This window comes from Rhinolophus ferrumequinum, chromosome 22 (genome assembly GCF_004115265.2).
Source record: "Rhinolophus ferrumequinum isolate MPI-CBG mRhiFer1 chromosome 22, mRhiFer1_v1.p, whole genome shotgun sequence".
Taxonomy (NCBI): Eukaryota; Metazoa; Chordata; class Mammalia; order Chiroptera; family Rhinolophidae; genus Rhinolophus; species Rhinolophus ferrumequinum.
This window is the reverse complement of record NC_046305.1, coordinates 49,338,200-49,365,003: the sequence shown is the minus strand read 5'-3', so window position 1 is coordinate 49,365,003 and position 26,804 is coordinate 49,338,200. Positions and strand designations below refer to the sequence as shown.

Genomic DNA, 26,804 nt, shown 5'->3' with positions numbered 1-26,804 from the left:
TCAGCATGTTCCCCAAGCATCTTAAAAACAACAACAAAACCATTGCATTTGTACATCTGCAATTAGAAATATTAAAAATTTATTTAGCTATTAAAAAAAAGCCATTAAAGACAGAATGGTTAGTCTAGCCAGGGAATCCGCTCTATGCCACTTTTGCAAAATTCATAAAATAGCAGAGATTAATAAGATTGCTATTCCACGATTCAAGGACTCCTGCTTCCAAGAGGGAGCTGAGTGGAGATGGAGGGGGCCTCTGGATAGATCCTTCTCCCTCAGGGAATGTTCTGGTTCTGCCTACAGCAGTGGGGCACCTTGGCTACCAGGAGATTCATTATATGTTCTTGTCAATTCAAAAAAACAATACCAGTCATACAACTAGGAGATTTCCACTTTTAAAGAGGCCACCTTTAACGACTGTCCTACGGATGGCTAATTGTGAGCATTAGTATATTGAATTAAGACCAGATTTGTTTGAGGACAGTTAACCTCCATATAACACAGCACTTCTATAACACGGTTTCGCTCTAACATGGTTTGAGGGTTAGAGAAATCCCCGAACAACACGGAACATAATAAGAGCTTTCAAGAGCAAAAAATATCTCATTCAAAATTAGAGAAATCCCCAAATAACACAGAACGTAATAAGAGCTTTTAAGAACCAAAAAGATCTCATTCGAAATGTTTCACTCAAGCATGGATGTCGTATCAGATTTGACTGCAGAAGTTTAAAATTTATTAGAATTTTAAATCCATTTTGTTCATGGAGTATGAAGTTCGGAGGATGAAGATATCTTGTCAAAAAGAAAACGCCCTCGGTTAATGATGCTTGATAGTGATGACGAAGAAAACATTATTTAATACATATTAATATGTTATACTTTTGGTGAAAATTGCTTTAGTAAAGATATTTATCTTAATTATAAAAATATAATAGTATGATTTTTTAATCTTTGGAAACTAACCCCTTTTTTGTACTAGTTCTTTGTTTCTGTATAACACGGATTCGCATAAAATAGCATTTTTTAGGAACCTAAAACTATGTTATATGGGGGTTACCTGTAGTCGGAAGGGTAATTATCGATAGTCACCAGTCTGCAATATTGTTCACTTTTGTCTGATAAATTCGCACAGCCATAAATGCATGGAGGCTGGAATGTGGACCCAGAAGTCCCACGGCAGCACCGACGTCTTGGCAGCAGCCAGGGGAGTCCCTGGGCTACGCTGGCCTCTTAGTTGCAGGCTCCCTTTCTCTGGCGGGGCATGTCCTACCTGATGTGGGCCACAGAGGAGAAGCCTGCTTCCTCCAGTTGAGCCTTTAGCTCTTTCAGTTCCCCCTGAGCTTTCCTCTTCTCCTCTAAGTGCTGGTAGATCTCAGCTCTCAGGTGGAGCATTTCCTCCTGAAGACCCCTGTTATTTTCCCCTCCTGTCGGGGAAGGAGGAGGAAGAGACACATTCTGGGTCTCCACAGCTGCCAGACTTTTCTCCAAAGCCACCTTGATGAGCTGAAAGAAAATCACGGTTTAAAGTTAGGTCATTCAAGAGGATCCAAGAAGCACCTCAGATCGTAAAGGCCACCTTTAACGAGAATGAAAAAGGGCAAACCCAAAATGAACTCCCTCCAAGGGCTTCCTCAGACATAAGGGCCCTGGAGACAGGTTTGGGTGGGGGGGTGGGGGGGACACACAAAGGGAGCAGGGAGAATTGTTGCTCTGGGCAGGAAGAGGAGATTCCAGAGGTGGGTGAGAAAAAAAACACAAGCACATAATACATCGAAAACCAAAGCAAACAAATGACCAAAGCAAACAAATGAGGTTTAAACTGAAGAATGTGAACGCTGTGATTCTTTTCAATCTTCTCACAAGTCAAGAAGCTTCGGCAGCTCCGAAACACTTGAGTCCTTGATTTCGAAGATCCTGGCGGGAGAAACCAGCGCTCAAAGCCTAAGGCTGTGCCTTCACTCAGACTCCAAAAGGGATGAGTGAGAGGGAGGACACAGAGCGCTCAGGAGTCACAGAGAGAGAATCAGAATGTGAGCAGAACTGCAGGTAAGACAGAGCAAGCTCAATTTCATTGCGGGAGGAGAATCACACCCCTACAATTACTGAGAAATTCAGGGGAGGCCACCTGTCTCGCAGCCAGTTGCACTTGTTGGTGAACGGCCCTTGTGTTGATGCTGCCAGCCAAACTCGACAAATCCAAGCATGTGAGAAGAAAACAAGGCAGAAACAATTTCCCGACACCTTTTTTCTTTGAGGATACTCTTGAAGTTACTCAGTGGTTGAACTAAAGCAGATCGTACAGTTTTTGCTCAAATGAGAATTTTCAACTTGTAGACTTTCTTTTTGTTTGTCTTGGGCTCCTCTCCAGTTGTCTCCATGCTTTTAAAAGCGTAGAAACCAAAAAACGGAGTGTGATCATTGACTCAGTGGATAATTACTTTAGTACAAGGATTTGTCTGACTGATATTAACCTTATATCCCAATGTCATGTTGGCTTCTTTTTCTTCAGGGGTAGCATTTTGGGGTTTTACTGAACTTCAGGTCAGTTTCGACCTCCCAATTTCCCACCTCTCCCCATAGCTATTTCTGGGTCATGTTGTGTGTCGTCTTTTATTTCTATAAATATTGAGCCTTGCACTTGTCACTTATAAATTCATTCTGGCTCTACAGAATCATATCCCAGGGATCAAAATAAAAATATTTATGCGCCTCTCCATAAATGACGTAGTGGCCACTTGATTAGGGACAATTTGCAGAATTCATTACATTATATGCTTTATTCCTTCATCCAGGTCACAAATACGTTGAACAGAACAGGGTCTAAATGGATAGAGTCTTGGCTTGGCACGAAGCCACTGACCTTTGTTTTTGACCTTGTAACAGAGCACAGTAAAATCTAGACTACAGGTATGTGCTGAAGTTGATTCATTGCATGTGTGTGCAGTGCGTGTAGCAGCACAGCAGTTGAGGTTGCAAAGAGAAGCAACCCCACGTCAAAGAAGACGTGTGCACTCACAGTTACTCACTTCCTAAGCATCCAATCCCACCTGGGGTTGTGAGCCTGAGATCTGGCAGGCTCTGGGATGCCTGTCTCTATGGCTCTGCTGCCAGGCTTTGACTGGTGGTCATCCCTGAAAGTGCCAGAAAGCATCTGGGACAAAATAAAGGAAGGCGGACTGTATAAAACCACTTTTGAAAGTTTATGATGTCACCCCTCATTTAAACTGTGTGAGGTTATCTTTCTATATAATTCGTTTGCAACTAACTTAACTAAACATTGCCATCAGCTTTGAATATGGGCACGTGTTCTTTTCTAAATCTTAAGAGTTCTTTCTGCTTAAAAATAATGTCTAACTTTAATGATACCCGCCTATTTTTAAAGTGCCTTCTGGATGGATGTTATCTTTTTCTAGTGATTTAAATATATCTATTTTCTTTAGAAAGAAAAGAAATAAGACTCATGGAATATTAACATTGGAAAAGACCATAGGTCCATCTGGTCTAATTTCCCACTTTAAAATGAGAAAACAGAGATCTGATTTGTTCCCAGGCTAATTTGGGTTTTCATATTTCCATGTCAAAGGTAGCTTACTTTGGCTAACTTGTCTTTCAAATTTAAATGTAAATGCGTAAAAAGTGACTCAGGATCTGGCCTTGTTTTTCTTTATCATCTAAGGAAAGCTAAATATTTCTTTCCCCTTTCCCTTCCTCCCCCAAATAAAACCCCAGGGCTTCCAGTATGTGTGGTATAAATTGTTTAGGTCAGTGGTTAGTTACGTCTCAATAGGTTATTTTTTCCTTTTTTTTTTTTTTTCACATTTCCTAATCCATCTGTTCTAATTGCTTCCATGGGATAATTCAACTTTTTTGTGTGCCCAGTTTCCATTTGTCCCACAGAGGTCTATATGCAGATCTGAGCTCTTGTTTAAATAAAGTTGTTTTGTTTTTTAACCTACTGCTTCACATCTTTCACAATGTAAGTCAGTTCTCAGGCAGAATGAGGGCATTAAAAATGATCTTTTCTCAAGTTCATCACTCCAAGTTTACTGACTTTTCTCTCCTTTATTGGTTTGAATCTTGATTCTTGATTAACTTTTCTCCATTGCAAAAGTTCAAATGAAGAAAAGCAATGAATGATTAGTCTAGTTCTTTCACAGGAATTTCCCAGGTATTTATTATAGATCTTACATGGGATTGAGAATAGAATGTTGTGGGAGATACCTGGGGGAAATCACCATCATGGCCAGACCTGTGACTTCCTAAGGTGAGTTCAAAAATAAGGATGAAGCCATTTGCTGTGGCCAAAAGGTGGTTCTTGCCTTGGAAGGAACATATAGTTGTCGGGGTGTGTTTGTTAGAGGATGGGTGCGTATGCTTGAGGTAGGAAGGGAACTTTGTGTTAAGAACAAAGGCAACTTGCTAAGGACACAACTAGGGGAAACTCAGAGCCTACTCTTAAGGGACCATTTCCCTGGAAACAAGCAAACACATTTTTGAGAATCTGGACACAATATAGTTATGGCAAAACAAGCTTTATTTAATTGTTAGCAGAAAAGTGATACCCTCAAGCTCCAGAAAAGTTAGAGTAAATTTACAATGATTTCACATTAACTTACCCAAAACTGAAGATTTGGTTTTCAGGGAAAGGTGACAGAAAGCCAAATGGTTCCTACCCAAGATAGTCTTCATCCAATCAGTATGTAGTTGTATATCATGGGTCAAGCCCTCATCAAAAGACTTTCTTAACCCATAATTCATTATCTCCTATGTCAAGTGATAGGGCAGACATTGCAAGGGAAATACAAATGCCCCAATGTCCAGGTTTATTCCAGGGCTGAACTGACCTTCTCAAAATGTGCTCTGGTCGTTTTCTCCACGCTAGGCTATAGGAAAGAAGGTTGAGGAATAAATGACTTTACTAACCAGTTTCCCTTCAACTGAGAACTAGGGTGAAAGAATTACACTATTAGGAGAGTTTAGATCATGTCAATCAGAATCCAGCTCTCGTCATATATTCTGAAGCTACTCCTGTCCCACAATAGCAATAACCAAGTGACCTGTGGACATCCCGATCTAGCTCTAAGGGCGGACATTTGGTCATCCTGTAGACCCATCTTGCTCACCCACGATCCTCAAGGAAACCAGGAAGTGAGAGGCAGAGGGACCTGTACAAAAGGGCTGTGTTGTACATAATGAAAGTTATAAGCATCGGTTAGGAGGACTCAGAAGACGCTGTTCAAGCAAAAGGAGAGGTGGAGTTCATGCAGAAACTCAAGGGAGAAGTGAGGGTCAAGTATGGCTAGTGAGATAAAAAGGGGGTCTTGATGGAAGGTAAAGGATCTGTGTTGAGGACGTGAGGGATTCTAGACAACTGCTCATGTCCTCAAGAGCCGAAGACTGTGCCAAACCCTGTGAGATTTGGGGACTGTCACTTGGGCTCTTCTTGTGGGTTTACTAGATGTTTCCTCTTCTTCTCGTGCAGAAGATGTAGAGGCAGACCCAGAAAGCCTTATTTCCCCTACAGTTTTCCTAATAGCCCCAAGGAAGCAATCACTGCAAAAGCCCAGTTGCTTCTGTGGAAGGGCAGACACCCACAATCCACTTCCTCTTTAACAATTCAGTCGTAGGCATGGTCCATCTGGGAGATGCGATGGTTAAATGTCACCGGGCCACGTGGAGACACACAGGACTTTCGGTGAGAGCTATGGGGTCACTACTGGTGACGTAATCTCTGAGGTCCCGGCCATGCCGCGCTTGGGCTTGAGAACATGCTGGTTATACCTTCAGTGATGGTTGGTGGGAACAGTGTTTCGGCCTCGGGAACCGAGTTCTGAGGTTTGACAGGGGCTTGTTCTTGAAGTGTCATCTGCTGGTCACTACCGTGTTAAGACCTGGCGGGTGTGTCAGGTTGCCCAACAAAGCTCTCTTTTGTATAATGAGGCTGCACCGAGAATGATCCCTGCTTTGGCAGCATTCTGATCCTCTTGGAGTTTCTTAGAGAGCACTCTCCGGAAGCAGCTCATAGGTCCTGCCACCTCCCCAAGCAGCCCTCTGAGGACTCCCTGTCTTCGGTGGTGGGTTTCAGTTACAAAAGCCCAAGAGTGTAAGTGTCCATGGTCTTGTGGTAAGTAAAAATTCTCCTGAAGCTATAGCTATAGACGGGACATAGGGGCAAAGGTGGGGAGGACGGGGCAGGGAGCAGGAGTGAGAGACAGAGGGAAGAAAAACAAAAGGGTGGAGTGGAGTGAAAAATGGAGAAAGGGTAGAGGCTGGCAAGGTGGTGGGGAAGCTGAGGGAGGGCAGGAAGAAGACTGAGAAGTGGTTTGCGTAACAAGAGAGCTTCTCACTCTAGGTCCACAAGGCTTCGGGAGACCTGCAGACCTCAAGGGCCTGTGAGCCTTCCACCCTGGGAGCCCAGCGCCTGGCTCGGACTTACTTGCTGGTGGCTGTTGAGTGCAGCCTCCTCCTCAATGCTGTCCGTGAATTCGGTGCTCGCATCTTCTGTGTCATCCCCTGCAGGTGTACCTGGAAGTAAGTCCAGAAGAGAAAGGTGACTCCCTTCACAGATGGCTTCCAGACAGCAGCTAACATTACACTCTTTGCCATCCGCCTCTGATTTCTTCCCTTCCCCATATGCATGGCCCCCTAGCCAGGAGGGCGGACAGAGAAGGCAGAACCAATGTGCCAAATCTGTAGAAAAGCCTTCTCACTGTATCACTTACTTTCTTCCTAACACTAGACTAAAGCCTCAACACATAAGCTGGTCTTGACTGCACAGACCTGTACCGCAGGAGCCAAGTGGCTGAGTGGCTACCCCTCCCACCTATTTCCAGGAAGCCTGAATTATTCTCTTGCCACTGACTGGTTATGTGATAACTTTCTCTTCTGTAACATGACTAACCTTTTCCCCAGCACTGAGTGCTGAGAGGGCCCCTGATTTCCTGGGGATTAGGGCACCCCAGCTCCTCTTATACTTTCCCATTGTTGGGATCAGCTGTGCATGGCGTGACAATCTCTCTGAGGAACTCTCCTCTAGGGGGCCCTGTGTCCTACAAAATCTCAGGTCTAGTCAAGACCCAAAGCACAGAATAATGTAGGTGTTTCTTTAATCCTTCCTCTAACCTCTCCTCTTCCCCTTCTCGCTCAGACTTTTGTTCAATTCCAACATCCTTTGCCTGAAGGGTTTCTTGTGCTGCCTTGTCCAAATGGGATTTAATCCATTCTTTTATTCCCCAAAGATGGACATGGTCACCCTGGGGCACAAACATCTAGTCTGTGGTCTGAGCAACAGTCTAGAGCAGTGCTGACCAATAGACTTTCTGAAATTCTAGTCCTGCGCTGCCCAATGCACTAGACACTCGTTACCTGTGCCTACTGGGCCTTGAAAAGTAGCTGGTGTGACTGAGGCACTGAGATTTCTATTTCATTTAATTTAAATTCAAATTCAAATAGCCACATGTAGCTAGGGGCTACCATATTGGACAGCACAAACCTAGGACATTTCTTCCTCTCCATATCTGTCAGAATAAAACACTGCGTATCCAATTTTAGATTAAGATCTGTGGCCCACCTTACAGATTTCTTCTGAAAGTGTAGGAATTTATAATGGTCAATGCATTTGAATGCTGAAGAAAAGCTACGATGACACTCCCTGGGCCTTACAGAACCTGCCCAAGTTAGAGAACCACGAGATCTAGTCCTGCCCCTGTGAAAACTTCTCTTCTGACCACCGCGCCTCAAAGAGATGAGGTCGCTTGTGCAAAGTTACACAACTAGTCCTGACAAGAGCTGTGCCAAGAAGTCAAGTCTCTGGACTTGAAGAGGCAACTCATTGTTCCTTCTGGTGACCTATCAGCTCTTGACCTTTCTTCCCCCAAGACTGAAGACCCACACCAGAGTTCAGACACCCACAGGTGAAAGGCCCTGCGTGGATAACGAACATTCACTGCTATCTGTAGGTAAGGCGAATGGGGGCAGGGCACACCGACATTCCCTCTCTCAGCAGCTGCAAGTTCATGCCAGAGTATTTTCAACTGCTCAGGTCAATCTCATTGAAGTATTGAAAGATTGTAAGCACGTTGTCCTAACAGCTGAATCTTACGACTCACTGCCTGGGCTTCACGGTCAGGGCTGTGTTCGCTTTGGACCAAGGCAGCTGTACCCCGTTCAATAAAGCCCTACTCACGAGGTGGCACCCCTACCACTCAGCATCTTCACAGACGCTTGGCAGACAGAGCCCGGTCTGGATTTCTAATACTTGCTCTCCTAAACCAGCCCCAGAACCATGTCATTCAGGACGCTGCTTGGGGAGAGGTGAATGAACACTCTCCCTAAGCTTTGGTTGCTTTGGAAACTCACCGAGCCCAGGATGCTAATTCAGTGGAGGGTGTCCGTATCATGCTATGCCTACTTTCAAAAATCTTTTCCCTATACAACAGTACAGATCAGAATCCTTTTTTTTTCCTGCCAAGAAAATGAATTGCCCCGCTCAGTGACAGATGAAGAAAACATACTTTTCCCATTGTTTCCCCCTGAGCGTTGGGCTAGAGAAGCTGCAACAAGCTCAGCTCTGTGAGGTCAGTATCGTCACCCCCACGCCATTCTTGGTGGGTTGTGTAGCTACACTGGGCCTACAGTCCCGTGATTCCAGGAGTAAGGCGAGTGGGAATTAGAATGGGTGACTGTCCCTGGTCTGGGAGGCTTTGGTCTAACTTTCTGCCCTCCATTTACCTTCATGGCCTTTCTGAGGCCCTATCTGCATTTCTAGATAGTGCTCTCCTTAACTCACTTGGTACCATGCTATTAACTTCATCAGGAGTGAAATGGAAACAAAGCAAGAATGCCCATTTCATCCCAACACTCCACCACACGGGGTTTTGCTCTCCTTATTTATTTATTTGTTTGTTTGTTTATTTATTTACTTATTTTAGCTAGTTTATAGTCTGCTGCACTTCATTCCGGCCAGCTTTAAGGGTTGCTCAGCCTTTATCCAATTTGAATCAAAATGCTGAGAGCTTTTGTGTGTTTGTAGGGTGGAATAAAGTTTTAAAAAACTTCATAGAAAATACTGCAATGAATTAAGTTATCCCACACAAGGTCCTATGTATAAGTTACACTAGATATCCCTCTTTGTTGTTACCATTTCTTGTTTTTTATAAATGACAATAAAAGAACTTCTCTTTTGGGCCCCTTTCGAAGCTTTTACAAGGCAACAAAACACTATCTTCAGAACTAATTTGGAATACTTTAAATTTCTAATTTAAATTAAAGATCCTATATATTGATTTTTGATAAATGTGAAATAAAGTGGTCTGCCACCTTTAAAATCTCTGAAAGCTAAGAATCTGTTCATTCAAATTTAATTTGCTTCTCTAGGTTTTATCTCCAAAGTTAACATTTATGCACTAGACTAGAAATTGTATTAAAAACTTTTATTTGAGGCATCAATGGTAGTTCTCAAGTTGTGGTTCTCTCAAGATTCTAGGCTCTGAACCACATATAATAAAGGTAGTACTAAAACTTTCCTCTTTTAGACTTAGAACATTATTTCCTACAAGCTATCTGACTATGAAATAAGCCTCTAAAATACTATAAAATCCTTGGGTGACAATTTAAGCGTTATGCAAATATATTGTTATCATTGAGGCAAAAGTTCACTTTTGTGGCATTTAATAAATCGAGGATGGTGTAATTATTAACAGGGCCTCTGGACACAGACTGTGTAGGTTAGATTTCTGCTTCTGTCATTAGCTATGTGGCTTTAGGCAAGCCACAACCTTTCCGTAATTCCATTCCCTCACTTATTAATTAGGGTTAATAGAGCTATCTAGTCCATACAGTTGTGAACTTGAAAGGGTTTGCTGCTTTTGCAGTGCTTAGAACAGCGCTCGGCATATAGTTTGTTCTCAATAAATAATGCCCTTAAATAATACTGCAGCTTTATTATTGGTGGTAAAATGAAGTGCCCTATGGGCTGACAAGTTGAAGGCTGAAAAAGGCAGCCATGGAACCTACATATAATCAGCAGAGTATATAATTTCACACCTAGTGTGAGTAACTGGATGACCTTGACCGCGTCTGTCTGCACTTCTCCACTTCTGAATATCTGTTTCCCTCAACAGGAGGTTGGAAATAATACTTTGTTTTCCCTGCTTCACAGGACAGTTTAAAGAACACAAAGTCACATGTAAAGTAGGACAAACTCGTTTGAAGAGGTGCTTTACACACAGGATTCATCATCATTCAATGTTAACTACCGTAAAACTCCATGGTGCACAAACATGCTTTACAGGGCAAGTCGTGAAGCGTTATTTTAAGTTTTCAGTAACGAGCCCAAACTGGGTTGCGACAGGATCATTTTCCCCAAATTGCACTTCCTCGTCATTCTTGTTTGCCCTTTAAGCCATTTATATGGGACCAACAGAAATGGAGTAATGTTTTCCAGTTGCTCAGAACATTAGCAGGAGTCACATTCAAACAATTTTGAAAGATTCGACGAGCTAAAACTTTACGGCATGACCAAGTTTGCGGTGCCACGCCTGACTGTGCTTTCCCTCAGTGCCTGGCTCTTGTGCCAGAGCCTCTGGGCCCGTCTCACTTTCCCTTTTAGGCATTGTGCCATGAGCTCATTACGGGCACTCCCACATGTTCACGGCGTGAAGCAATTACTGTGGACTTCAATATTATGATGCTGGATGAGAGAATCCAAGAAAGACGATCCCCTATCACTCTGCAGTTCCACCGGCATCCATTCCCTTCTGGGCCGTAAGAAAGCTATTAAGATTTCACATAATCCTGCATAACCTCTGCTGAGAAATAAAATTCTGTAACTAGACAGATTCTGATCTCACAACAGAAGTAGCTAGAAAACTGTTGTCTGTGGTCAAGCCATTTTTATGGTGTAACTTTGTCTTTAAAACGCCACATCTCTTATGTAGCCTTCCAGCTTGTTCTTTATTCAGAAAGTAACTGTTTTCAGTGACTTAAAACTCTGTAATGTCAAGGAATTCTTCATGTTCATGGTCTTTTTCCCCCCCCCTCAAAGAATGTAGGAAGCCTTTCAGGGAACATTTTACAAGGACAGCAATTGGCTCCGTAACAGTTGGCTCCTCAAATCTTCACCCTGACTTCTCTCCTTCAGCAAGGAGAGAGCAAGAAAGGGTTTTTAAGGTAAAGGACTCCATTTCGCGTTTCTGTGGGAAGTATAGTGCTGTTTCTTTAGTCTCACTCCCTGGAGAGCAGAAAAATTGAGGTTTCTTCCTCTTCCTTCTTTTACTTAAATAATACAAAGGCATTTATTCATTCCAGAGCCTTACTCTGGGAATTTTAGTACAATGATCAATAGACTGATTCTCCTATAAGGAAAAAAAAAGATACGAGCTTTCTCTACTTCTTTTCTCAAAAATCTTTTAAGAATAAAACCAAATAGTTTCTTTTAGCCTGTGATACTTTTATTGGATCAGAAACAATTTTTTGTCTCAACTAAAGTAGCTGAAATTCTAACACTTATATATGTCAAAAAGTACACTGTCCATTTCAGCACAAATGTTACCACAGTTTAACACAGCACAGTGCCACGAAGAAAAAGGACCTTCCAGAGGAAAACATACAATTATTTTGATGGGGAAATAGTCCTGAAAATAATCTAATGCCAAGTTACTGGATCATTTAACATCATCACTTCCTCTTTTGTTTAAATTGTTATGAATCACTTTAGGTTTGTTTTTTTACAGCCCTAGGATCAAAAATTTAAGTGACAAAAGTTAAGCTGCTTTTACTATCAAACTGATACTACTTCACGGAAATAGAAATTCATGATTTGTAAAATGTACTTGTATATACACATGCCTCCAAAGCTTACAGATTGGGGTTGGTCTTTTTGAGTAATAATTTTGATACCTGCCAAAAGCAGCACTGAATACTCATGTTATATACTAAGAGCAAAGCTACATGCATTTGCTAGACAATTATGAGCTCCTTGAAGGGAACAAGGAAACTGATTTGGTTTATGTACTTAACACCCCTACGCTCCAGATTATTTTAGATCTAATGTTTTCTGATGTTGCTGAACTTTCTATTTCATCCTTCCATCCAGCCTTAGCAAGAGAAAAACAGTATGATAAAGATTATTTCTGGAAATCGACTTTGAACAAAAAGGGAAAGTAATGAAAAAAGAATTAGTAGATCACTTTATAAGTTTAATTATTCTTATTTGCAATCTGGTAAAATTAGTCTTGGCCAGCTCTATGGTTTTGCTTCCCCTCCGCTTCCTGTCCTTTGTTGGAAGCTAGTTACAACCCTAGTTGTTTACTTGGGAAACTCACCCTGGCCCATGTGATTATATAGAAAGAAGTTGAGGACTTACCTTCTGTCAATACTCAGACTACTTACTAGCAACATGCTTGTCTGGTGATCCTAAGAAAGCGGTTTAACAAAGTTATTGCTCCAAATGTCTAGTGAGAGGGTGGCTTCAATCAAATTCCAAAATGTGTTAAGACTCAGACGCTATTACCCGCCAGAGATCATTCTGATTTATTGTCCAATTTATTCATTCCTTCTGTGTTTTATTATTGGGTTGCCTTAGATAAGCTGCCTACTCCTAGCTATTCTTTCTACAGTACAAATATTTCTATACTACCAAAGGGAGAAGAAAAGCCCTTTGAGCTTTAACCCAAAGAGAAATGAGAGAAAATACAGGCTTATACTGCACAGAATGTTAGTATCTGAAAAAAAAAAAGCTAATTTCATTTATTCTGCCTTAAGTACAACTTCTACAAGTCTAGATGGAAAATGGACCGTGTGTAGCTTATTAGTATTTCTTCCTAGCTTTACAGGAAGTTTATCACATTTCCCTGCAGGAAACTGGCTGCAGACCTGTACAATTACTACTGAGGCCTAGCTGAAGAGGGAACTTGAGTTTTTCAGGGACGTCAAATGTGAAGATTCTGTGACTTTTTCAGATAAAAACCACGAAATCAGAAAACACTGACTTTATCCTAACAACAGGAACCGGCGTTTCTTAGTACTAGCTCAAGGAAAGCAAAGGTATTCAAGTATACTGTTCCTTCTAAAGCTTACGGTCTAAAGGGAAATGACTTTAGGTAGGTCAACCTTTATTCCCCAAAGAAAGGGACAGCTTTTACGGTAATCTGAGCTGCTCCTCCTTTCAGAGGACTCTAGGTCCAATTGGAAGACTGAAACAGAGAGAAAAATCAATTTTCTTGAACTATTTTGAAGCTGTAAGTGAAATTTCTCAGGACCAGATACTGAATTAGAAGCATAAATAAGTATAAATGTGATAGGTCTTGTATACTCATCTGCCACAGAGACCATCTACATATAAACTGGGCAAGTAGAATATACTAAAGAGCCTCCTAAGTAAACAACTTGAGGCCTAGGATCTAATATCCGATACAGGTCAAGATTTTCTTGATCTTTAATAGATCTCTTACTATAATAAATGGCATTGACAAATATTTTAAAAATATGAGTAAGGAAGTAGAGGTACCCAAAATACTGCTGCTGTCCACAACTGAACTAGAAGTGGGCGGGAGAAGGGCGGGATGGGTAAGGACAACAGTACACCCCACCGAACCAAAAGTTTGACAATATTAGAAGAGCCCAATCATGCCGTTTCAAACACGTTATAACTTGGCTAAGCAGCTAAAAAGAAAACACCAGAAAAATGTTGATTTATACTAGGCACTAACAATCATCAGACTTCAATAATACAGTTTAAAACGGCAATAGAGCGGGGTGGGGATGAGGGCGAAGGTGAGAGGATTTGAAAGCACAAATTGGTAGCCACTATATTGCCACGGGGGGGGGTGAAAAACAGTTTGGGGAATGTAATCAATAACTATAAAGATGTTGTAGGTGTCAGCTGGGCGCTTGTCTTATTAGGGAGACCACTTCACGGACGGTGTAGATGCCTGACCACTGCACTGTACACCTGAGCTGAAGCTGAAGCTGAATAATATTGAATGTCAACTATAATTTAATATATATATAGTCACGGGATGCGGAGCATAACATAGGGAATAGAGTCAATAGAATTGTAACAGCTATATATGATGTCAGAGGGGTAGCAGATTGGAGGAGAGGGGTTATCACTTTGTGAGGGGTGTAAATGTCTAACTATTACATTGTTTTGTACACCTGAGACTAAAAAAAAAAAAAAGTACATGTGCTATATCCATAGAATGAAATACTATTCAACATTAAAAATAAATAGTAAAGAGAAAAAAAAAACTGCAACAGTAAACATTTTAGGGGAGATCTCTATTAAAAGGACTTCCATTTTATTCAATAAATAAATCCTCTTGGAGGTTTTGTCCAACTCTATAATTCTAAAAGCTATAGACTTAACCTATCCTGACTTCTTACAACCATTACTTTGCACATTTGCTATTACGCAAAAAGGAAATGTGGGTCTATTAACAGGGATTTTTCTCAACTTAACTTCTAGGCTTCCAATTTAGCATGGTGAGAATTTAATTCATTTTCTTTCCCGATTTTTTATTCAGGTATAAGATCCTACAAGTAAAGCACACAATGCTTTATCTAAAATTATAGTAATGCTGAAAAATGCCTGACAGAGGTAGACTAATGCCGTAAAAGAAAGGGTCTGGATTCCTGAAGAGAGAATGGAATTCTACTATATCATGCTAAATATGATTATATAAACGATGTGGTCAATTACAGCATCAGAACAAAATTCATCAGAATTGTGTTCTAATAAGATGTCAAATTATCACAGAAAATTGTGAGACCATCAAGCTCCCTCCAAGTAGCACAGTTGGCTAGCCTCATTCAGCTATCAAGACCAGAACGTTAGAACCGGATTTTAGTCATATCCACGGTATCAAGATCAAACTCTTAACTTATCCTTTGCTGCTAAATCACTAAGTTTTCTAAAATGTTTTCCGAAGACAAGTAAATAGAGAACAAGTTAGTCTGTCTTTTCGGGATCCAAATCAGGATCAGAATTAACTCACATTTTGTTCCCTAATCTGTTTCGATAATTTCTCGATAGGAAGTTGTGTTTCTCATTATTCATCCAACTACCTTAATATTTCTAACACTTAGCAACAGTTCAAGATACCAAGGGAAATTCCTACTGTCGTTCAAGGTTGATAGAAGTAGGAGTGGTAATTAACATAAATTTCTGTAATCACTGTGAACCATTAGACCCAAGAATCACCGAGGGTGAATCTCAGGAGACTTAGAAAGCTTCCTTGGTCTATTAGTAAAATGAAGGGAAGACGCTTCATAAATGCCTTGAAATGACATGACAGACTAGTCTTTGGTGGGTTGACATATAACTTGATTACCCCCCTCCTTACTTCTACAAAGTTACAAAAAGTTCTGTGCAAGAAAGGGTCTCTCAAGATTAGACGACTAAGAAAAGTGGATGGTTTTGCTTATTCTTCCTATCTCCTTTCTTCAATAACTCCTCTCCCCACCACCAAGCCATCAAAACTGGAAAGCATTTCCATTAAGAGAAAAGCTGATGGCTATCAATCTTTTGCAAAATACTTAATCAGAAAATTCTAGTGTGTTTCTCCAGAATATTTTCTTCCCTGTCCACGTTAGTTCGACTGATGTTCTGTTACAGGCATGGCTAAGGTTACAGAAACTTGGATGGCATTTAGAATGTAAGGCAAGCCATGTCAACACATGAACATGAAAGAAATAAAAGTGTCATGTAAAAAAAATGGAGGGCAGACAGAAATGTCACTGTGCTCCACTGTTAGCAATGGAATCCAGTCCCATTTATGGTACTAGAAAGCCTCAATTTCTACGCATCAAATTCCAGGTTTAAAAACTGAAATCTCAGCTTCTAATCTAAGAAACTTATATCCAACAAAATAAGAAACCTCATGGTGCTGAATCCACAAAGCTCCAAAATAATCTTGGTTCTTTTTTATACTCTTGACCTTGAAGACACCAGAAATACAATCTCCGGGGTCCCTCTCCTTACACCTGTCATGTTGCCCTAAGAAAGCATTGAGACAATGACCAAAACCTATGAACACAGATCTGCGACATTTCTTTCTAAACTATTCCAACACTTCCAAACCTGAAGCCTATTATTTACTTTAATATGGAGAAATGTATAAGCACTAAGAAGTGAAATATATAGGACTCCATCTAGTGCCATGACCAAATGAAAACATACAAGCGGTATACTCCTCTGGCTATAATAACTTACTTGGTGAAGTACGAAATTTAAAGGGGGACATTCATTTGAAATTATCTCTTTTTACATAGAGGATTCTGATTCTGGATGACCTAGCAGCTTTCGTAAAGTCATGTTCTGACTAAATAACATACCCTGCATTTAAAGAAAAAATTTTTAATGGAATTTAGTCTGCACCAAATCTAATTTCACTGTCATCCAAACATCAACTCTGAAATAATGTTACAGGTGACGGTTTACTATAAATGCTTTAAGAGTCCTTGCCTCCCATCTTTAACTTGACATGCAGTCTACTGCTGGAAGACTTGGTTTCGATTGCCTTCTGATAAGGATTATACCACTTTTGCAGAGTTATTTTTCTAGACTTTCTCTCTCTCTCATCTTGAAACTTTTATTTGAGTAAAAAATTGTTCTCCCTCAAAGAGCAGGAGTTGACTGAATGGCAAAAATAATACACACGCATGCATTTACGACATGATGAAGTGGATTGTGAAAGGGGGGGAAGAATAAACTTTATTGGCCCACAGAAGGAATGGGGGAATCAGAAGGAAGAGCTAGGGAAAAGAATGAAAACGGGTGGAAAAACTAAAATGGAATGATTTAAAATGTGCAAATGTAGTTTGTAACCTCTACCATTCAACTTAGAGATACGTATGTACCGTGAAATACAGGTAGACTAAAGTGTGTCTCACTTGGCAGTTGACGCTAGTTGTACCAGTTTTATCATTAGTAAGTCACTGTTTAATTCTGCCAAAGTCAGCCAAGGCTCTCTCTGGTTAGTGCAAACAAGGTTTTCCATCCTGGGCTGCAGTCTGACCATCAGTGCTCAGAAGGCATGCTTGTGACGAACTCGCACCCTTTCCAGTTCCCCACCTCCAATGGCGGCCAGGGTCTCCAGCCTGCTTAAGCGCTCCAGGCTTCTTCCGAGAACTTCTTCCAGCCGACCGCGTAACACCTGGGCCCCTTCCAGTTCCACCTGCAGAGTTCGGTCTCTCTCAGAGCTGATTAAACAGGCCACACGGAAGGAAAATGGATTAGGCATCAACTATAATGCGTCCACATATGCTTCCAGAGCCATCAGTGTCATTCTGCGCCACGAGACTTTCTAAAGTAATTATTCTCCAGGACACAATAAATGAATGCAGTCATATCCTGGTGCTTGTGTTCACTGCTGGGAGAGTAGCAAGGCCTGCTCCTTTCTTTAAAGCTTGTCCCTTTAGCCGAGAGTTATTTCATTATTTGACTAAGAGCATTAGTTTCTGAAAAAACCAAAACCAGGAAAACTAAAGGCAACCTGAAGCAATACTGAACCAAGTAGGACTGGTGTTGAAGATATTTATTCTCACATTTGTTAACCAAACTTGACAAGTGCTCTGAAAAGGAATCCGTCCGCAAAGACTAAAGACCCAGAGAGTCTTTAAAAAGTAACACAATCAAATGATCCTATAGTACCTTTCCCCTGCCTTCATTTTCTTGAAGTAGAAAGAGAAAAAATTTTAACCCAATAATAAACCAGAAGAAAGTGAATAGCAAAAGAATAAAAATTAGGAAAGAGAAAAAGGGGCTAGGAGGGAAAGCAAAACGGAAAAAACAAAAAAAAAAAGGGAAGGGAATATAAAATGAATCAGAGCAATATAACACACATGACCCAAAATCAAGAGGTACAAGAATATGTATTCATCATGATGGCTGTCAGTGATCTTGGGGTGAGGTCAGCCATCACAATATATTTTCTTTAATGCTATTCGATAGGACATGGAGCAGAGAAAGGAAAGGAACACACACTGAGTACCTGTGAAATGCAAGGCATTATTTTAGACACCTGTCAGGTCTTCTCATTGGATCTTTGCAATAATAGGCACTATTCCTAACTTAAGATTCAGACACTGGGGCTCAGAGCAATCCACACAACAAATGACAAACTGGAGAGTCCCAATAATTGTCCCTGCTTTCTTTTGCTCCCCTCTTCAATATTGTAAGCATCTTCACTTAATGAGGAATTAAAGGAAAAACAGTGGTCACTCTCTTACCTCTCAGGATGGGCGTGGAACTTCACCAGACTGCTATAGAGCTGCCTCTCTGCTTGTAAGGCCTCATTGAGCCGACTCCGTTCGTCTACCAGTCCTTCTAGCATCAACAGCAACTGAGGAAAACATAAAAGCAATATGGAGACATGAGACATGAGGTCAGTTACCCCTGAGAAAGAGACCAAAAGAATGTATTAGCATGTACTATGACTAAAGAAAACTCACTCTTATTACTTACTTTAGATTTCCATAGTATTTTAGTTTTCAAATCAATGTCACATGTATAATCTTATTAAAAAAAACTCTGTAAGGCAGAACTCAAACATGGAAGCAAGTAGAACAAAGAGGAGAAAGAAGCCAGCACAGGAAAGAGGCTAAGACAAAGGAGTGGAAGAGGAAGAGAGGACGGGCAAGAGGGAAACGTAACAGGACTTACTAGCATTCTTCATTCATTCACTAAGTATTTATTGAGCCCCTTCTATGTGCCAGGCTCTGCTCTGGGGATAAGCTTACTATCTAGTCAGGGGAAAGATATTCATCAGTCACATCCGTCACTGTGTCACTGTGGGCTGTAAGTGCCATAAAGAAGAGGAGGTATCAAGTGGATAAGCAGCAAAGCAGCAGAGATCTGGTTATGTGAATTGGTAGAGTTAACAGCCAGGCCGGAGGGAGATGGTGGCAGCCAGTGAGAAAGAAGGTAGTGGCGGCAGGGAGTACAGGCCAGCAGGCCTTACTGAAAAGTCTGGCACTGAAAAAAGCTTAGACATGGGGTAGTCGCCACATGAGAATTTGGGGCAGAGGCAGAGGTGTTTTTCCTTTTCTTTTCTTTCTTCTTGTTCTTTTTTTTTTAAACTGGGAGAGGTTTGGACATGGTTAATGCAGGTGTATGAGAAGGATTCAGTTGAGAGAGAGGTGACTTCTGGATGAGAGTGGGGGATAACTGACAGTGCGTGTCCAAAAAGAACGGCTTTTCCTTTCAAAATCACAAATGTAAGAACAGAGACTCTGGGGCTGCCGCTGGCTGAGGCAGGAAACTTCAGAGCACAGATTCTCCCTGAAATCCCATCAACTGACCCCGTCCAGGGAACTGAGATCCACATTGTTTATTTCACAGTAGAAATCAGGCTTGTAGTCTATTAACGTACCTGTTGTCTTCGGTTTCCTGAAGCTTCTTGACCCTGTGATTCTACTGAAGCAACTTTCTCCCGAAGAAGTAAGACTTCCTGGGTCAGGCGTTCCACGGCTGGTATGTCTTCAGGATCAAGCAGTTGCATTTGCAGGTCCTGGAAGTCAGAAAACAAGAATAGTGGTAAAAATAGTAATAAAAATACCATTCAGCAAAGGAGCAAAGTGTTCCTAAAAATCTCTACTTTCAAGTGGGGATGCTGGCAATGACATGGTCTTTATGAAATCTTCGCAACTCTTTGATACAAGTCAAAGACAACAAGGTAACATCCAAAGACTCAAAACCAACAGTGTATCAAAGGAGGGGGCACTGGCCAGGGACTTAGGGGCATCCAAACACTGTTTGTAGACACCCTATGGGTACTCTGAGCGGTGATTATGTCCAACGGTCTTTAAAAAGTTTTCAAAGACCTTTATGAGGTCTTCTTTAATCTGCACGCTCCTGGTCAGGGACTCCATGTCGGCGGCCTGCACCTGCAGCTCTTCCTCCTGCATGGCCACCATGGACTGGAGAGCAGAAAGCTCCATCTGCGGACAGAAGAAACCCTGAAGTCAGTGGGCAGAGGAAACAATACCTCGCACATTCATATTTAACCCCGAGGCAAATGTTTTCCGTACCATATCATCACTGGCAGCCATAAGCAAGTCAAACCTAGAACGTGGACAGTGCTGCACGAGATCGGAACAATAAACCACCCCGTATGGCACCAAAGGATGGCTTGTGGGAAGCTGTGCTGGTGCGTGGCTAGTGATGTCCTCCAGTTCAATGAATACGATAACACATCCCGTTTGTTTAATTAATGAATTTTTTAGGAGCCTTAAGGCGTTGGTCACCCCTGGCAGATGCAAGAAGAGATGAGTTTTTCTTTACATGAGTATTTCAGCTAACAGATGAAAAATGAGAGAATATCTGCTTTTTGCACTCCTTGGTGAATTAATGGGTAGAGGCTGCTAACATCACATGACATCACCAAACATTACGTGCCTCCTGATGGAAGAACACACCAGCACCAGGGAAGAAGTCCTAGACAAATGCTACTAGCACTGTCTGCCCTAAACTTTCAGGGTTGTAGCTTCTATTTCTCCTCGCCAGAAAATGACAAGTATTCTATTATATCGAAGTTCACTAACACGCACGATACTAACCACAGCTGTTAACACTTCCTGGGTGCTCACTATGTCCCACACACTATAATAAATGCTTTGGATCTATTTAATCCTTTTAACAAACCTAGTGACCTGGCTCCTGCCTCCATCTTCAACTTCAACACCTACATTTTACTCCTGATTCACGATTCTCCAGGCACACTGGGCTTTTTCTGTTTTAGGAATATCAGACTTTCTCTTGACTCAGGGCCTTTGCACCTACTCTCCCCTCTGCCTGAAATATCTTCTCTAAAGTATCAAATTATCTGTCATTACTTTGGTTTATTTCTCAGTTAGTTTAGATCTTGGGTATGGAAAAAGCAGTGCTATTTATTAGGCCCTCTGAGAGACCTCTATCATTCTCTATCTAGATATTTGCTCCACTGAAGAAAAATGAAAACGTGAGGAAGACACATTATTGGAGCACGATGAGGGCCTGCGGTCGGACACAGATGGGTTTTAAATCATGACAAAATCTCCTCAACAAGGCATTTAAACTGAGCTTCAGATTCCTCAAGTGTAAAATAGGAACAATATCTGCTTTTCAGGGCTATGTGAGAATAGAGAAAATGTATTTAAAGTGCCTGGCACACAGCAGGCAGTCAATGAATGACAGCTGCTACTGCTACTGCTACAATCACTGCTGCTGCTGCTGCTACTGTTATCTCAAGACAGTAGGAAGAATGTTTAAAAGTTTGGGAAACTACATGGCTTCAGGTAAATACCAAAGATCAGAGGGAATGTAATGACTCTGAACTGAGAAGTTGGTCGCTGATTAAGGACACAGGAAGGTAAGCTACGTAGCTAAATATAATTCATTCAAAACATGAGTTCATTTAGTGCCATTAGGATTTTATAATCCTGAGCACAGGGCCAACCAAAACATAACATTACTCTCAATTGAGTATATATGAGAAAAACAGGAACAGCGTGCGGAAACTAAAATATCTGACATGAATAATCAGTTAACGGCTAGGGTAGAACCAGCAGGAAAAAAAAGAGGCTGTGGGGGAGGAGGGGGGGGGAAACTAGGGGATTTTTAAAACTGGTATTTTTTAAATGCCACACAATTTCATACCCTCAAAGCGTTAGTCATGTGACATGAGTCTGTTAGTGAGGACGTACATGGTATGAAAAGAGAAATTAAAAGGTATGATAAGATGATTTCACCACACATCTGAACACAGGTTTTACATTATAGATCTAACTCTGGCAGAGAGGTGGAATGAAACTGAGGAACTACACTGACTAGTCAGCTAAACTTTAAAAACTAGGAACGCATGACACTGAGTGGTCTTCTAACTCTGTACCACGGTAACTCTGTACCACGGCCCTAATATTTCTTCCACATCATAGGTGGACATACAACTAACTGCACAGGGAGGCAGAAGGGGAAGAGATTCTGGAAGGCTCAGAGGCCTCTTCTAAGAAAATTGGTGAAAACTCTATTGCTAGAAATAGAGCATAAGGATGGGGAAATCTATCTGCCCCGGGAAATGACTTCTTGGACAGCATGTTGAATCACAAAAGACCCAAGTTTAAATCTTAGCTTTGGCATATCTTAGTTATATGACTATTCCCCATCTCCATGTTTTAAAAAAAAAATCAATGTTTCAGCTTCTTCATCTATAAATAGGGCCCATACCACTTACTCTGCATGGAGTTGTAAGTATTAGTACTAATTTAAGTACCCAGTACAGTGCATTGTATCTAGCGAGTGCTCAGTAAACATTATTGATCATTCCCAAATCTCTCTGGTTCCATGTTTCCACAACTAACTTCATAAATAATGTCATAATTCTAAGCAGAAGTGATATAGCACTTCGTTTATTTACAGGTAGTTTACAATCATTTATTCCAGTTAGCAATGGGCAGAGAAAGCTGCTATTTCAGCACTTAAAAGTTTTAACAGTCCCCGTTTATAAAAACAAGAGCATGTGTCAGAGAGATAACGTGTAGGTAACATGATTTATATTTTTCTCCAGAAAGAAAAAAAAAAAAACCATACCTTGAATTTGAACCCAGATATTATACTTGGAGAAGTGTACTCTTTTAAATATAAACTATTTTGAAAGGAAAAATAGGAATTTAGATATTAGGCTCGACTAGAAAACTCACCCGACTTTCTCTTTCTTTTTTAGCCATGAGTTCAAGTTCCTCTTTGGCATTACTCAGCTCTTTTTCCAGCTCTGCCACTGTGTCCAAATCTCCTAAAAATGAAAAACAGTGCTAGTTTTAATCATTATGAACATAATGTGATCTCTGTTGCCTCATTTCTGAGAAATTGACTCTGAAGACACATTCCAACAATAAAAAATAACACATATGTACAGGTTGTTCTTTGCAACATTATTTGTAAAAGCAAAACACTGCAAGCCACCTACACCCCTATAAAAAGAGAACTAAATAAACCATAGTATATCTACACGAAGGTTAAATTTCCTATGTGATAATCATACTGTAGTTATGTAGGAGAATGCCCTTGTTCTCAGAAATACATAATGAAATATTTAGGGAAGAAGTGTCATGATGTCTACAAGTAAATTTTAAATGGCACAGAAAGAAAACAACAACACTATATCTGTGTGTGTGTACATGTAAAGAAATAATGCAAACGAGGCAAAATGTTAACAACTAATGAATCTTAATAAAAATGTATAGGAATATTTAATGTACTATTTTTGCCACCTTCCATAGGTTTGAAATTTACAAAATAAAAAATTGGGGAAAACTACTTTTTTAAAGAAACGGTGAATACATAGTAAATTAAACAAATCCAGCATTCTTTACTCTTCAACTAGCATAAAGTTTTACTACTAAAAAAATGACTGCTTGTATGGCTTATCTATGGAATTCCATAATACCCTACAAATATAACATCGGGACTGAGTTTCTGCATTCTTAATATTATTAAAACATCATAAGTTAACTCTCTAAATCCGCAACCTTTCTTATCATAGGACTTTGACCAAGCACTTCATCAGTCACGTCGAGTCCGACTTCTGGAACGCAGTGGGAAATGTCTTCCTTGAAGCTACCCTAGATCCCAACATTTTGCTTTGTGAAAGGCAGAGACTCTAATCCCAGGCATCCATTTGAATTTTGCTCCTTTTTTCGGGAGTTCAAGGCCTACACCCATCTCTTGGATGGAGCCAGGCTTGGCCAATCACTCCCTGTACACTGCCTGCCCCTCCCGACACTGGAATGTAGGTGATGTCAGGTTATAGCAAGTATCCTCAGCCTTCTTCAAAGATACCAGGAGAAGGTGTCAGCCCCACGGCCCCACGGTGCCCGTCTGGAAACACTACCACCTGCATTTCGGAATCCCCACAAAGCTATCTGAAAGGGAGAATCAGGATGCAGTTTCTCTGGGTCAAATTCCATGCCCAGAGCAATACTCTCAATTCAACATGAGGTTAAGGGCAGGACTTCCGACAACAGACATGTCTTCGTCCTTTCAGGGTGACCCACTTTTATTTTTTCCGTGCAGGTAGGAAGGGAAGAGTCTTGGCCAAACCTATTATTAGAGAATTACAGGGAGGAAAGACAGAGGTTCCTTCATGAAATGGAATGTGATACTCACCTAACGAGGACCTGGGTATGCTGGTACCCCCTTTGGCAGTCAAGGAACTGCTATCATCTCTGGAGGGGATATGCACGGAACCCTAAAAATTGGAAGAGTTGGGGGATTTAGGAAGATGCAGGAACCATGGTCACAAAGAGGACTTGGAATGTTCTCACACAAGTCCGTATTAAAGTGATCAAACTTACGCCTTAAAAAGAAAATGCAGTCGGCGTGAATATATACACAAGTCTATAGCTCTTACTTGATCAGTCTGCTCTCCAAGATGGGGGCTGAGGGAGGTAACTTCAGCTGGTTGGTTAGAGATGAGTGCTTGGGACACCATGGAGTCTTTCCCTCCTAGATATCTGCGCAGGGCCTGTAATTCTGAATTTCTTTCCATTAGGGCTTGTACCATCTTCTCTGCAGCAGCCTAGTAAGGAAATCACACATCACATTAGAAAGATACTCTACTAAAGTAAAAAAATGTATGTTCTGATGTTATTTGTTAAAAGCCAACCGTTTATGAAGCCAGTGGGACCCTAAAAAATAGTTTCCTTGTTCTCAGTTTATAGGGAAAAACATAGTCGATGAGTGGAAAGAAAGTCTCTCATAGGCAGAATATTGAAAAAACTGCATGTAACAAATCCAAGATAAAATAATCTGAAATTGGTTCTAAGGTACTATGAATCTGGTTTGAACTGGCATAACCACTGTCTTTCTTTAGTCTGGGATACATGTGCCAAATAACTGCTGCTTAGAATTATGACATCAGCTTTATGAAGTTAGTTGTGGAAACATGGAACAAGAGAGATTTGGGAATGATCAATAATGTTTACTGAGCACTCGCTAGATGCAATGCACTGTACTGGGTACTTAAATTAGTACTAATACTTGCAACTCCATGCAGAGTAAGTGGTATGGGCCCCATTTATAGATGAAAAGCTGAAACACTGATTTTTTTTTTTTTAAAAACGTGGAGGTGGGGAATAGTCATATAACTATGAAATGCCAAAGCTAAGATTTAAACTCGGGCCTTTTATGACTCAACATGCTTTCAAAGAAGTCATTTCCTGAAGCAGATAGATTTCCCCATCCTTATGCTCTATTTCTAGCAACAGAGTTTTCACCAATTTTCTTAGAAGAGGCCTCTGAGCCTTCCAGAATCTCTTCCCCTTCTGCCTCCCTGTGCAGTTAGTTGTATGTCCACCTATGATGTGGAAGAAATATTAGGGCCGTGGTACAGAGTTAGAGACTATGTTATCAGAATGTTAAGGAAAAGAAAATGTCCATAATGAAGTTAATGGGTGGGGCCATGTATGGTTTAGGCGCCCTCTCAAATGAAAAGTGTTCTATATTTCATACTCTGATGACTGATGTAACGCTATCGTCTATTTAATAGATTGAAGGGAGAAAGCCTAGCGGAATGGACTGTAAAAAGACCTAAATACAACGCATACACACATTGTGAGGGTCAGTGCTTCCTACAGGCAGACTACAAATGCACTAAAGTGACACTCTTCGGGCCTGTGGATCAGTCCTTACCTGGCTCTCCTGCTCCCTGGCGCCCATAGACTGGAGCAGGCTCTGGATCTCCATCTCATGCTCCACTGCTTGTTTGTTTCGATCACTGAGAAGGTCCTGCAGCATCCTTTCCTTCCGCTGCAGACGCTGGCACAGCTCCTCGGCTACCTCACTCTGCCCAGGTCCGAGTTTGCAGAGCAGTGTTGCACTGAGATCCTAAGACAGAAGAAACAGCGTAAGTGGTGGAGGAAAGAATCCCCTCCACTACGGATCGAAGGGCTTATAAGAATCTATCATAGCAGAAGGGGCTGTGACATTCTGATGACCAAGTATCCCATTTTATTTAGTTCTGTTTCCTGGATTTATCTAGCACAGGCCTGGCACACACAGGGCTGTAAATACGTGCTCAGTGAATGAACACTAACATACAGAAAATACTGATGATGGCAACTCACAGACTGCTTTCTGAAATAAGTCCTTTTTCTATTTGCTCAGGGTACATGATAATTAATACTAAATGAGGATAAATGGATAGTCAGTTCATTTATTTCATTTAGTTTCTCCCCAGTGTAACTTTATAGGTGGAACACAAAATGATAAACTGAAAAAGAATAACGAGCACTATATTTATTAACGTGGTGATGCAGTTCCCGTTTCTATACTGGGAGGCGGTACGTGGTGAGTAAAACTGGGAGCCAGTCAAATGTATGGTGATGGAAGGAGAACTGACTCTGGGTGGTGAGCACACAATGTGATATATAGATGATGTGTTACAGAATTGTACACCTGAAACCTATGTGACTTTACTAACCATTGTCACCCCAATACATTTAATTAAAAAAAAGAACTGGGGGGCCACACGGCCTGGGTTACACACTTACTATCTATGTTACTTTGGACAAGTGACTTCACTTCAGAAGTCTGTTTTCTTATCTGTAAAAGAAGGATCAAAGTATGTACCTCACAGACTTATGAGCATTCAATGAGTTAATATCCAGTAAGCGCTGAAAATGGTGCCGACACAGCATAAGCACCATAGCTCATAAAGCTTAGCTATTACATTGCAGGGGGATGTTGTTTGGACCTCATCAGTTCTCACATAACTTCTTTGAGACCGATAACTGTCTCCTTGAGTTTACACGTATAGGGACTAACGTCCC

At 41.1% G+C, this 26,804-nt stretch overlaps 1 protein-coding gene across 24 annotated transcripts in view; it reads right to left on the bottom strand.

Moving 5' to 3' along the window:
* Positions 1 to 26,804, bottom strand: part of LOC117014346 (myomegalin) — a 175,784-nt gene that overhangs the window by 33,518 nt on the left and 115,462 nt on the right. For 22 of the 24 annotated variants that reach the window (XR_004421492.1, XM_033092085.1, XM_033092084.1 and 19 more), the window contains 10 exons: positions 25,666 to 25,860; positions 24,386 to 24,553; positions 24,142 to 24,223; positions 22,677 to 22,768; positions 19,824 to 19,940; positions 19,373 to 19,510; positions 18,231 to 18,343; positions 17,074 to 17,201; positions 6,436 to 6,524; positions 1,270 to 1,502 (listed from right to left, as the gene is read on the bottom strand). Coding sequence is in view for 23 of the 24 variants with exons in the window: in XM_033092085.1 (XP_032947976.1) it covers positions 1,270 to 1,502; positions 6,436 to 6,524; positions 17,074 to 17,201; positions 18,231 to 18,343; positions 19,373 to 19,510; positions 19,824 to 19,940; positions 22,677 to 22,768; positions 24,142 to 24,223; positions 24,386 to 24,553; positions 25,666 to 25,860 (1,355 nt within the window). In the remaining variant the exon portion in view is untranslated. Of the gene's footprint in view, positions 1 to 1,269; positions 1,503 to 4,523; positions 6,152 to 6,435; positions 6,525 to 17,073; positions 17,202 to 18,230; positions 18,344 to 19,372; positions 19,511 to 19,823; positions 19,941 to 22,676; positions 22,769 to 24,141; positions 24,224 to 24,385; positions 24,554 to 25,665; positions 25,861 to 26,804 lie in introns of those variants that run through there. The other 2 variants (XM_033092094.1, XM_033092093.1) reach the window with 2 other exon arrangements.